Here is a 13006-nt window from a genome sequence, read left to right as displayed (position 1 = left end):
TAGGCAAGACCTAACATTTCTTTGGAAATGTCTAAGTGATCTACTCTGTAGGTTTTTCTAGGTCGAGCTACTCATCTATCAAGTCAGGTATTCATCCTTTGTTGTCAGCAGTGAATACCTCAAAGAGAGGCAGAGCTGCCTACATTTTAATGCACGTAGACTTTTATATGGAGCTTAAGCATATGTCTAACTTTAAGCATTCTACTCTATAATTGGGTTATGTACTTGCTTATGTACTTGCACCACTGAATATAATGGTAGCAGAGAATATATAAACTCTGTGGCAATGGTTTCACACCAGCAACTTGAGGCTCCATTCCTTTTACCCAACAAAAATACAAAAATTATGTGTCTTTCATAAAATTCTCTATTCCTTTATATTTTATTTAAATACAGACATAATATTTGACTCAAACTGTTTTAATGTTGGAAGTGCTCTATCGATAACCAGAATGGTTATGGAGTTTTATGTTGTTGGTTATTCATGTATTATGTTGGAGTATTAATAGTGTTAGCTGAATTCAGTACCCTGGAAAATTACCACTGATGAATGTCCAATGATTAGGATTTCCCACGTAAGGCCCTTCTGACCATGAGGATCATTTAGACAACTAGAAAATCCACAGACAAGAAAACTCCGTGTAAATATTTTCTAATGGAAGGTGCCAGCAAATACATCCTTGCCAACACATGTCAAAACTGCCAGAAGATCTGTGAGGATGGGGATTAACTTTTTAGCACTGTCATCTTAAGAGGCTTGACAGGGAAACATTATTTAAACGTTTTTCTTTGACTGCATATGACTGAAAAGATGTTAATGGTAGATAAAACTAATATAAAGCAGTTAATGATACTGACATATATTCCAAGCCTGCACCTTTTTCTTTTCGTTGAGCTCTGTGTCAGACATTTTTGAGAATACTACAGCTTTAAAATAAATTGTCCTTCCTTCTCAAATGTAATTTGATGATTTGTCTCCAGTCTGATAAAAGAAAGCGCACGCTAGTATATTGCTTCTTTTCAGGAATTTTTTGTTTTGTTTTATAGGCTCCTTAAAAGTAAATTATGTTTTAGATGTTGCAGTGACTTCTCTGACTCTCAGGAAGAAAACAGTTAATAATAATTTCTTTCCTTTCAGCTCCCATGAGCCTACCTTCATTGTACAGTTTGCATATAACAGCTAGTAAGAGTAGAATGTACTGAACCCTAAACAAATCTATTAGGATCACCATGGCAAGAAACTGGGCAAATGGCAGGAAAAACGAACAATGATTTTGTAAACCCTCCAAAGGTCAGAAAAAGGCTTTCAGTAAGTATGCAGAGGCTAGAAATCAAATCCCATTTCCTATCATAAGAAACCAGTTGTTTTAGCAGCAGTGGTTAATGTACTGTATGTGAAAGATTTAAGACTAGTTGGAAAGCTTTGCTTCTGTTTTATTAGGCTGCTATTGAAAAGCCAACAGCATAACTTCAACTAGGTGCTTTGAGATTTCTTAATGGGCTGTCAAGGGCAAGACACCAGGTCTGTGCTATACTAGCTCTTTCCTGTACATTAAAACAACAGGGGCCAAATGATCATATACAGAAGTATGAATTACTTGATGCTTTCTCTGTTCCATATGGTCAGCCATGTCTTTGGCAATTAATCATGTACAGAATCAGTTGAGTGCTCTCTGAAGCATTGAAGTCAACATTTAGTTGTACCTGTGCCAGTGGGGGCAGTGGGGGTTGTGAGCGTAAAATAGCAGGATGAAGAGCTGCTGGCGCCGAAGCCAGAGCAGCTGGCTTCTATAAACAACACTTTTTTCCTCTTTACTTTTTTTTTTTTTTTTTTTTTTTTTTTACTTTCTTTCACAAACACGAGCCATTTTTCAATATCATCCAAAACATGAGGGTTGTTGAGTGAAACTGTGATATCTGGCATAGTGGATTAATAAACAAAAGGCAGAGAATTGGGTTTAATGCACCCAAATTACTGGGTGATAACTTAAACCATACTGGCTGCTTCCATCGTATCAATGAAAATGGGTGCATTTGCTCACAATTTTAAGTAAAAATTTTAAAAGTAAAGAAGAAATGAGCAATGGTTTGTAAGCAATTACTAGCTTTTTTTATCACATAGAAGTTATGACATTTTAAATTAACATGGCTTAATAGATTTCAGTTTCAGTTTGGTGTTTTTTCCCCTCTAAAAGGCATGGTTTTCCAGTTTTACAGAATTTCATCAGGATACTTTATGCACTAAAAGCAAAATAAAATTGCAAATGCAAAAATAACAAGGAGGATACATAATGACATTTAAAATTTTAGCCCTGCTTACAGATTTTACACTTAATGTTTTTCCTTTTGTATTAGTTATTGATTATTGAGAGATGACTGCTGTATTAAAGTAGAAGTGGTTAGTAAAGATTCAGGAGCTTATCCTATTTAAACTGGTGGTGAGTAAATTAAATCTTAACTCAGAGTGAAAAATCTGATTTGTTGACCCAATAAAGTGTGACTAAGAGACAAACTGTCCCAAGTGCCACTTTAGTTCAGACTGAAGGCTCATTTGTTTGACAGAATCCTAGGCTTCGTGTCTCCAGCTATACAATGTTTCTAACCTTAAGTCTGGCTCCTCAGGAGGTCTGTATTTGAGGAAGGAAAATCTAGCTTTAAAAGACTAAAAACGTACCAGTGTGCGTTTTGGAGTGTTTAGAGGTTGGTTTTTTTTGTTTTGTTTTTGTTTTGGTTTTTTTTCTTGTTTGTAAGCATGTTCTGTTATTCACCCAGGGTACATATAGTTAAAGATGGTAGTGACTGATTGAGGTTGAAACATAGTTTCTTCTGCTGTATGTCTACCAAAAAAAAAATACTATCATAATTCTGTTACAATACCTAGGTTAGCTTTGTTAAGACTCATAAAAGTTATCTAATCTTGAGTGTGTATCCTGGGTGCTCTGACGGCTGTTGCCTGATACAGCAGTAGAGCACTAGATTTAGTTCTGCTCTACCAGGAGGAAGGTAAAGGGTATAATTTCCTAAATACTATCTCAACCATAGAAGGCTGGATTGGCAACTGATTGAGCTATCTATAGATAGATAGATAGATGCGCGTATATAGCTTGGCTGTTTTTGAGAGGTGGGTTGTGTGTTTGTTTTTAAGACCATGCCATTTGGGATTTACAAGGAAATGCCCTAAACACATTAATAGATCTGTAAGGAGAATTGGGGGAAACTTGCTGAAAATATTAACAGTACTACTTATTGAAGAGACATGCTGACCAACGAGGCAAGAAGTTGCTTCCCTCAAGTGATAAGCAGTTTGCGTAATCTTGTTGCTTAGGTTGTCTAGTGTATGTTTTTGCCAGCTCAGGAAGCAGACGAAAGAAAGTTTCAACAATTTGTAAACATTGCCACCCTCAAGAATCTCTGTGAACACAAGGATGAGAGAAGACAGGCTGTAGGGCTGGTTACATTGTTTGTTTATTCTACTGTCCTGCAGTCCCAAGTGTGCTGAAAAACATCGAGTCCAGTTCAGAAACGTGAAGGCTTCACTCAACATTGGACAAAGGGGGCCTCTGCAGACAATTATCTGCCATTAAAGAACACTGAAAGAATTGAGACACAAGATCAGATTTTCTTTGATGGGATGCGCAACTATAGTGATGTTCAAAAGAAGGTCATTCCTGCCCTTTAGAGCAGGGGTGGTATCAGCTGGGTTTCTGATGGATTTTTATCAGTGTTGATGTGAGGAAATGGCTTTCCCAGCTGATAACATCTTTGACCAAGTTTCTTGAACCCTTGACCTTTATCAGTCAAGGTATATGTTGAATCCCCTTGTTAAAAATAAATCCCAAAACAAGTTACATGGAAAAGAAAACTTTCAAAGGAATGTTTTTTATAATATTATTTTACCCAGAATGCTGCTTTATTTGTTACAATTTGGGATTTTTATTGCGATGATAAGAATAGCAAGTTATTAAGAAATGCCTCTATAAAAGCCACATATCAAGTCCTGCACTCGCGTTCCAGGTAACCTTACTGCCCTCAGCACTCTTAGAAAACAAGTAAATCAGTTAAATTGCTATGTATTGTTGTTATATGTTGCTTAATAGTACTATTTCACCCTCCAGGTAGCTGCAACTGTACTCACAGGGCTCAGTAAAGAAGCGTTTATGATGTCAGTGTCAAACTATGAGTTTGACTTAAACTGTGTCCATCACCACATAAATGAAAGGTGTTAACAGAAGGCTGGAGCAATATAATTGTTCTCTCAGTAAAAATTAAATTACGTTCCATTTCCAGGGGACTTTAGGTAGTGGAACTCAGTACCAAAGTTGCAGTTTGTCCAGGCCATCAGAAAAGAAGGCATTATGTGACTGTGAATACTTGGAGAAGTGGTCACCCATCTTCTCTGATAATACTCTAATTGCATCATCCTTTTCTCACATTTTAACTGAAAATTCTTTAGGAACTATCAGTTCCCCATGCTTTACGCTTTGGGAATCACTTATTTAGGGGATCTTGATGTTTGTTGCCTGCAAATAATTATACTTGCAGCTTTGTGAAGCATAGCATCATTAAACCTGGGGCTTTTCTGCAGCCCTGGAGAGAAGTAGACTTCTATACCATCACCAGTGGATTTCCCTATCCCACTGTGGTTAATAAGGCCATCCAAGAATTCTGAAAGGGAAATCTTGGTGTACTGTGACCTAGCTGTAAGGCTACAGTCTGATCATCCTATAACACAGACATAAGCTTTAGTTATAGTGCTGTGTCAAGTCCTGCACATGGTAAATATAAAAGTTAAAGCCTTAATAGGTACATTTATTCTGAATGACAAGGAGTGTTAATTTACATCAGTTAAAGAATGTACATCTCTTCATCTCATTATGAGTATGTTCTCACATGCTGAAGTCCTCTATCAAATCCTGCTTTAAACTGTGCAGCTGCTGGAAGTAAGGCTGTAAGATCAGGATTGTTGAAGTTGGCGGATATTAGAGCATGTGGAAAAGATGTAGGTCAGTGCAAGGGAAACCCATGTCAGGGAATCCTTATCTGAAAATGCTCTCTGGCTTTTTGTTTGCTTTGTAATGTCAAAGCAGGGTCAAGAATGTGATCTGTATAGACAGAGTTTTGAACATTTGGGGGTTTTACAAGAAAATGTTCTTTTTGAAGTCCCATATAATGGGGTAATGCCTTTTTGATAGGCCAACTGATAGAGCTGGGACGTGGCGAGGAAGATGCTTTTTGCTCTTTGTCATCTGATGTTGGTGTAATGAAATTATTTTCTACCTCTATGAACCCTGTCATGCTTGTCTCTTGGAACCACCATGGCGGTAGCAATGTTACTGCTACTTTATATAGCTTAAGAAGTGTATAATCTGCATATTATTCTTTCTTGTGGAAAAAAACCCCTGTCAGACCAAGGATCAATCTTCCTGTTTTCACAGACTGAAGATAGTAACAATTATTTATCTAGCAGAATCCCCAGAGGAATTTTAGTGGGTGTACATTTGGGCACGGCAGAAGGTAATGTGTATGTAATGTTGAGGAGGAGGCAATATGCCATGTCTTTTTGTCATGTTGTTCCTATAAGAGAGGCCATGCTGGGAATAGGAACTGCAGCTCTTGGTGATGTTTGAGTTGTGTTTTCAAACTCACTTCCACAACTGCTCAGGTTAGAAATACATTTTTTGTCTCCTTTTCTGTGAAAAAACTAGGTTTGTGCAAGCATTCTGTCCGTTCAGTCATCCTTCCCAAAAGCGTTTAGGTACTTTGATACATCTGCAGAACATGTGACTGAAGGTTAGAATAGCAAAAATAATTAAGTGAATGTCAGTGGTGGGTTAAGGTGAGAAAGGCAAATATTACATCTTCACTAAAGGAAAAACCTGCACCATTGACTCTAGATCTCTGTTGTGGTTGGACTGCTGCACATCAAGTCAGGACGTGTGCACTGGTTGACGTACGTGTTAGTAACATAAGCATCAGCACGTGCCCTTTCTTTCCCAGGTTGGCAGACATGGTGAAGCGTAGGGGAAAGAAGAGGAGAAAATGGTGGGCGAGTTAGTAGTTGAAGGCAAAGGTGGAGTGAGGGAGTTAGAGTTAGCTTGCTGGGTGGATGAAGCACAATAAGATGATCTGCAGTTTCGTTACATCAACATTAACTGTCGACGCAACATTTGTGAAGGTCAGTAACTTTTGGTCTGCAGAGGCTGAGTGTCATCCTACTCCACAGATGATTTAAATCCATTGTGTGTGTGTGTGTATGTATATATATTTATATATATATATTTTTTTAGGAATTTTTAATTTATTCCACAAATGAAAAAAGGTGGAGTTTTACTACTTGTTTACTTGAAATATTTCATGATAAAGAGAACATAGGGACATCATCAAAAATTCCTTTCAGAAGATACAATACAAACAGGTATTTTCTTCCTTAGCTTCACCAATGATCAAAGGGAAAGGGGAAATGCCCCAAACAAATGCTGTAGTGAGGGAAATATTTCTGATATGATTTGATACAAGAAAATATTTAGAAAAGAATTATGTCTCAAGAAAATGAGAGCTAGAATGCACAATGTCTTGCTGTGTTACTTAAGGCAATGAGGTTTTAAGGTTTACCTTATGTGCCATGTATATTGATTAAATACCAAATATATAGTGGCCATTTCTAACCATCATTTACTGTATTGATTTGTCAGCAGTGGAACTGTAATAAAAAAAGCTATTGATTTACTGTCCTTATTTGCTTATGGGCTTTTTATTAATTTTACACATTGTTTCCTATTTCTAGATTATAATTTTTATGTGTTTTTTCCCTTTAAGACAAGCCTTGTCCTCTCTGAAGTTGGAAAACAGGAACAAATTGAGGAACAAAGGAATGAAACTCTCAGCTGCTTCTTGATGGTTCTTACTGAGCGACAAAAGCTGCGTCAAGAATGGATAGCAAGGTGAGAAATTTTTGAAAAATAGTAAGATAATAAAATTAGAAACAAGTATATCAAATATACTTCTATAAATCCCCTTGGTGGTGGGGACAAGTTGAAGTTTAAAAAAAAAAAAAAAAAAATCAAATATTTTTCCTTGAATGAAATAGTCAATGATGCTGCTTATGATTTCAGTTACTTTGTGGGGTAGAATGGTCCCTTACTGTGCTTATATAGTACAGTCTATTGATAATAGCTTGATAAGGTTTTTCTTATATTGCTAACAATATGAGCAGTACTCCTTGCTGGCGTGCCATGCTATAGATACCCTTGTTGTCTGCTTTCTTCATAATCCTCACTTTTTCTTGTGGTGTCTTACCAGTGTTAACTGGGTTGCGTTGGGTGAGATTGGCATAAATGTACATGTCGCTAGGGTTCGTATCATGTGACTGTTTCATTATACTTGAGTTCTTAAATTGAACTCATTGCCATGGTAATAAATCAGGTAATGTTAATAATTTTAAAAAGTTGTTTATGTTCTTATTTGAAAAAGTTTATGTTACTAGAATATAGTCTGATGAATGCATTTCAGAAACTACAGATAAATCATACTTCCAGTTCATTCAGAAATATGTGAATGAAAAAAAGAGAATTTCCACCATATGCCACCTTGAGTCCTTCTCCTTAGCTGCTAAATGAGTTTGTCACCTTTTTTCACATGTATTTCTCAAAGCTATAGATTTATACTCATTTAATAATATCTTTTTTTCTTATTTATGATATTTATATAAAATATCTAACAGTCTGTGAAATTTTTCTACCAAGTGTTCAGCTTTCCTTTAAAACCAGGAGGTGTCCTGTGCTTACAATTAAATACAGTTTTTTGTCAAAAGTATTTTTTAAATGAGATATTGTTAATCAAAATTAGCACTTAATTGGCATGATTTTTTTACCTTCACTCAATGTTCCAGGCAGTTCTCCTGTGTTTTCTTAGTGTATAATTTTGGAAAGTTCCCGATGAAATTGACTTTAAAAAGTTAATTGTTGATATTAGATCTGACACTTGAGCGGCTTTGCTGTTCCCAATAATTACAGTGTGTGGACTTGAAACATTTTAGAAGCTTTAGATAAAAATTAAACATTATTACATAGTAGCAGTTATTATACAAATATGGAGGCTGTGTTTTATGCAGTCTTATGAGTATGGAATGTCTACTTGTATACTAATCAGTTAAGATCTCAGAGTGTAAAAGAGCTTAGCATGGTGGATCTACAATATTGTTCGTATTATCATGTGGGTTTTGTTTCTTCTTTTTTGAGGAATTTAAGGGATTTGGCGGGGGTGAGGGTGGGGGGGTGGGTGTTGCCTTCCATCACCGTGCTTACTAAATAATGCAAACGGTTTGGCTACATTGGAGACAGAGGAAATCACTTCAGGCTTTTCCATGGGGCACATGCATCTTTGTTGCGAATGAGAATAGCAAGCTTCCTAGAGATAAGGAAAGGCTAAACAATCTAATGAGTGGAATATCTTGTTAGTGTTCATTTAGCTCAACAATGATTTCCTAACATACAAAGTCATCAGGAGTCGTGGTAATCGGGACTCATTTAAAAGTAATGCGGGTTACCATGTTTCTGGCCTCCGCTTGCTGCTCACAATGTAATTGGAGGCTGGAGCCAGTGTTGCAGTTGTAGACAGAGTCTAGTGTCTGCCACAGAAATACTACAGTTCTTGGGTGGGGGTGGGGAGAGGCACAAGCAGACGAAGTGCAGGCCTTCTTAAAACTAAACACCTGAAAGAAAATTTCAAGAGCATTGTGCCTTGAAAGTTCTGAAAGAAAGTGTCCTTTGAGTATTAAATATCCATAATCCTTTTTCTTTCCATTTGATGTTTCCCTTTCCACTGCCCTATCTGAGAGTCTCATCCATATGATCTGCATAAACAGACTGTTACCATACACCTCACTTTACTTCATCAAAGCTTCAGCTAGATGTCTGGAATGAAGCACTGACTGTGGTAGCCATCAAGCATACGGTGGTGAAAGTTATAAAACGTCCGCCGTGGTACTAGCAGGGCTCCCCATGTTTTAGAGATCAGTCTATTGTGTACTTTGGAATTACATGAGAAAAATGTGCTTGGACAGGAAATAATTAGCACTTGTCAAAGGGCAGGCAATAGGTTACAGTATTTTACTTTCAACAGGCTATCAGGGGATCAGCTAGATTAGATAATAGAATTTTTTTCCTCTGGAAGTTAAATACAGATGACTCTAATTACCTTACATTGTGCATTAGAGAGCACATTATGAACAGTACAACCTCAAGAAATTTAGGTCAATGAAGGGAGGGCAGCTGGCAAAAACTTTGCTCTGCACTTGGTCTTTGTAGAGTTATGTAGCCATTCTGTTCTTTCATGGATTTTATTTGTGTCATTGACACCTTAAATAAAAAAAGATACATGCTGGGAACTGTTAATACAAAGCGCTTCAACTTTTAGAAATTTGGCCTTTCTCAGGGAAAGGCTTATGAACTGTTTTGATATGTATCTACTTGGTTAAAGCATGTCCTTGCATTATTTGCTTTAAGTTGTACCAGTGTTTCTGCATATTAACAAACTGAAATTACTCTAAGTTTATTTCGGCTCCACAGTCCAAAATGCATGGTAGTGCGCTTAGTGTTATGGCTCGCCATTTCACGTACTTCTGACTCAAAGATGTCATCAGTATCTTAAGTATCTGAGCAGGTCTTCTAGGGATTCAAGTTGTTCTCTGTCAAGTGGTAGTGATCCAAAATACTTCAGGTAGGATTCAGTGAATGTCCTGTAAGTGTTAACAGAAATGGTCCAGAGTTTCTAAAGCCCCAGATTTGTTTATACTGCATGATAGTGCCTGATGGACAGGTTGTTAGAGCTGTTAAAGAGCTGCTCTAGCCCTTTGAACTGACCCCTTCTTGACCTCTACTTATAGAAGGTCACTGTTCAGCTTATAAAGTAAGGGGAACCTTAGGTTCTACTGTAACAAATAGAGGGTAAAGGGAACAGCTGTGAATTTTGGACTAACCACGCAAACCTGTACAGACTTTTTAGGGTCACTGTATGATAATGAAAATTGTTGCCAAATTATATGGAAATTTAACAGCAATAGTGGGAAAGAGAGGGTGGAGTCTAATGCATTGGGTTTGATAAATGAAGTGTGAAGTTACCCATCTGGCTCTAGACAGCCCTTTTTTTCTCTACGAAAGGGAAACATTTAAAAATAACCATGGTACATCTAGAATCAATGACCCATACAGAGAGCTGGAATAGATCAAGATTTAATGGTGGCTGTGGAAGAAATTATCATTTGAAAAGTGAGACAAAGGATGAAAAAGTACAGTTCAATATCTGCACCTGATTCATTTTCAAAAAAGGCTTTAATATTTTTACCCTGTTGATGATGCTATTGACATCTTTTATTTTACTGTTAACTGGAACCAGGAAAGTTATATCATAAAGAAACGGTTTGGTTGGAAAAAAAAACCCCAAAAACCAAACACAAAAAAAAACCCAAAACCCCCTTGAATTTCAAGAGAGAATGTTGCAGTTTTCCTGATCAGTAAATGCCCAAGATAACTGGACTATAGTTCAATAAAAATGGTATCTCTTATTTCTCCTAATAGAACTTGTATCATCTTATAATAATATTGGTTTTAATGCTTGCATGACATGCTGCACTTAATTGCTAGTAGGTTTTTTGCTAAATTTTTCATTCACTACCAGGCTAGTTTGTCATCAATAAATCCACAATAGAGTAATTTAAAGGCTAGTGTTAACTGCATTGAAATTATTAACTGCTAGGGAAAAACATGGTTAGTTAAACCATTACTAAAATAAGTCTTTTTCATGCAAAAATTTTTTTAGTCCAAAATGGTTTTATTATGACACAGGCTCTGATGTCCATTTTGCTATTTCCCTGAGTGAAATTGCACAATTTCTCTTAGGGGAAATTCAGCCACTTAATGGAAAATGTAAAGTTTTGGAGAAAGACATAATGAATTTCAAGATTGATAGAAAAAATTATTTGATGGTTGTATTTTCATAGTTGTGCTACTTAGCCAAATTCTCAAATCTTAAGTTCTCTCTAAGTCATCATGTAGTGACAAATAGACATAGTGAAAACAGAATAAATATTCGGTAAATAATTTGGACCAACATAAACATAAAATTCCTCTGGTTCATGAGATAAACAGCAGAAAAGTGTTAATTGATTATATCTTGTAAGAATCAATAGCTTAAAATCTTGCCTCATTGAAAGAACACAATGAAAAGAAAATCTACTTTATGTGGTCATTCTATAACCCATAACATTTTGTAGATCAGATCACTGTGTATTTTTAGAATTGTTATATTCTTCCATCTTTGCACAACGCTTCAAGAAAGAACCTCTCACAGCAAATTGTGTAAGTTTCAGGTTTCAAGCCAAACTTGAGCTATAATTTCTTAGCATTTTTTGCCTTTGTCAAACTCCTCCTTAGATCTCACAGTTTTGACATAACAGTGTAAAGGTATGTATTTTTTTTCTAGCTACAGTGAATGCTTATCATACTACTGAGATAGTCTTACCTCTCAGCAGTAAAATCTGGATTATTATGTGGATATTTATATAGGAATTTAAATTATAAGTACCTAGTGTGACAATTGAGGCCTAATCTATGGTAACGCTGTTTGGTTCTATAATAAGAACAATGAAGAATATGAGAGTGGAATCCTAAAATAGTGTGCACGTTAAATGAGATACAAACAGGAAGATTTTTATATATTTTATTTTCTGCTTTGAAGAAGCTGTTAAATTTTTTCTTATGCCTTACATCTCTGTACCTTGGAATTTTAGATCATATCTAAGAAGGTAATTGAGGTAGATTTTACTCTTTTTAGCTCCAGTAGGAGAAAGTGGTGTTGACATGAAGAAGGAACATATTTCCTTCTGTAACAGAAGAAAAGTCCATGGGTTAAGAAGTTAGCATGGGCTTTGGGAAAAAATGGAGCAGTTTTTTTCCTTCTGTCACAACTTTGTGTATTTTTCAGGAACTTGCTAAATGCTAGTTTTTAAATGAATTGTGGTAATACTGGTTGAAAGACTGGTTGACAAATACTGAATTTTTTTACACTCTCACAGGCCTGCCAAGATGATAAATATATGAAATATTGTGAACTCTTCAGAAACTGCTGCAATGGGAGCTATACTAGTTCCAAAGATTTAACAGACAAATTGCAGAGGTATCAAAGTCTGACAGAAAGTGGGGGGAAGTATTTGGGTTGTTTAAAACTTTTGTGGTTGGTTTGTGTAACGTTAGAATGACAGATTTTTTTTTTTCATGATGAGGAATCCAGTGTCCATGTTTCTGAAATTAGTAAGGATCTCAGTACACACAGCTGCGTGATCTCCAGTGAGTTTTTTGTAACAGTTATCTTCTCTAGACAATATGTGTGTCAGCTGGAATGGATACTCCGTAAGTTTGCAACAAGCAGAGACAAAAATTTTGATTCATCATTTTGGAAATCACGGGGCGGGGGGGGGGGGGGAATGAAAATTATATTTGGTTTCTTTGAGTTTCATATTTTGTATGTATACGTGGGTATGTAACCTAAAACAGTTTTTCAGAAAGTAAATGTACATTGTGACTTCGATGGTAATGCAGAATACTGTATGTTAATTGGGAGGATGCTTTGAGGCAGATTGGAAACCAGCCTTGCAGCTTTCAAATGAATGGAGAAAACACTGCGACTTCAATGAAGTTGTCAGGTCTCCTGCTGTAGTTATGCTTAGACATCAGCTGCCTTGATTGACCTTTGACTCTTCTCCAGTTGCTTATTACCACACTTCTTTTGCTTCTCGTGACCCTTCCTGTTTTCCGCCTCTGTCTTTCACCTGTGTTTCTTGTATTGAGGAGTCTTTGAAGCAGCCAAGCTCGGGATCAATAGGTACGAGTACTCTACAGAACAATGGGAATACTGCTTGATTAAATGCTTCTGTTTAACCACCACTATTATTTCCTTTGAAACTGTCTTGACCCTTTATCCTTGAAAAGACTTTATGTTTACAAGCTGTGGC

The 13006-nt window shown here is 36.5% G+C and overlaps 1 protein-coding gene across 6 annotated transcripts in view; it reads left to right on the top strand.

The window, feature by feature from the left end:
• FTO (FTO alpha-ketoglutarate dependent dioxygenase) overlaps positions 1 to 13006 on the top strand; it is a 258770-nt gene that overhangs the window by 111541 nt on the left and 134223 nt on the right. For all 6 annotated transcript variants that reach the window (XM_049806750.1, XM_049806749.1, XM_049806746.1 and 3 more), the window contains one exon: positions 6817 to 6941. In XM_049806750.1, coding sequence (XP_049662707.1) covers positions 6817 to 6941 — 125 coding nt within the window. The remainder of the gene's footprint in view (positions 1 to 6816; positions 6942 to 13006) is intronic.

This window comes from Accipiter gentilis, chromosome 7 (assembly GCF_929443795.1).
Source record: "Accipiter gentilis chromosome 7, bAccGen1.1, whole genome shotgun sequence".
Taxonomy (NCBI): Eukaryota; Metazoa; Chordata; class Aves; order Accipitriformes; family Accipitridae; genus Astur; species Astur gentilis.
The sequence above is the reverse complement of the archived record's forward strand: the minus strand, read 5'-3'. Positions and strand labels throughout refer to the sequence as shown.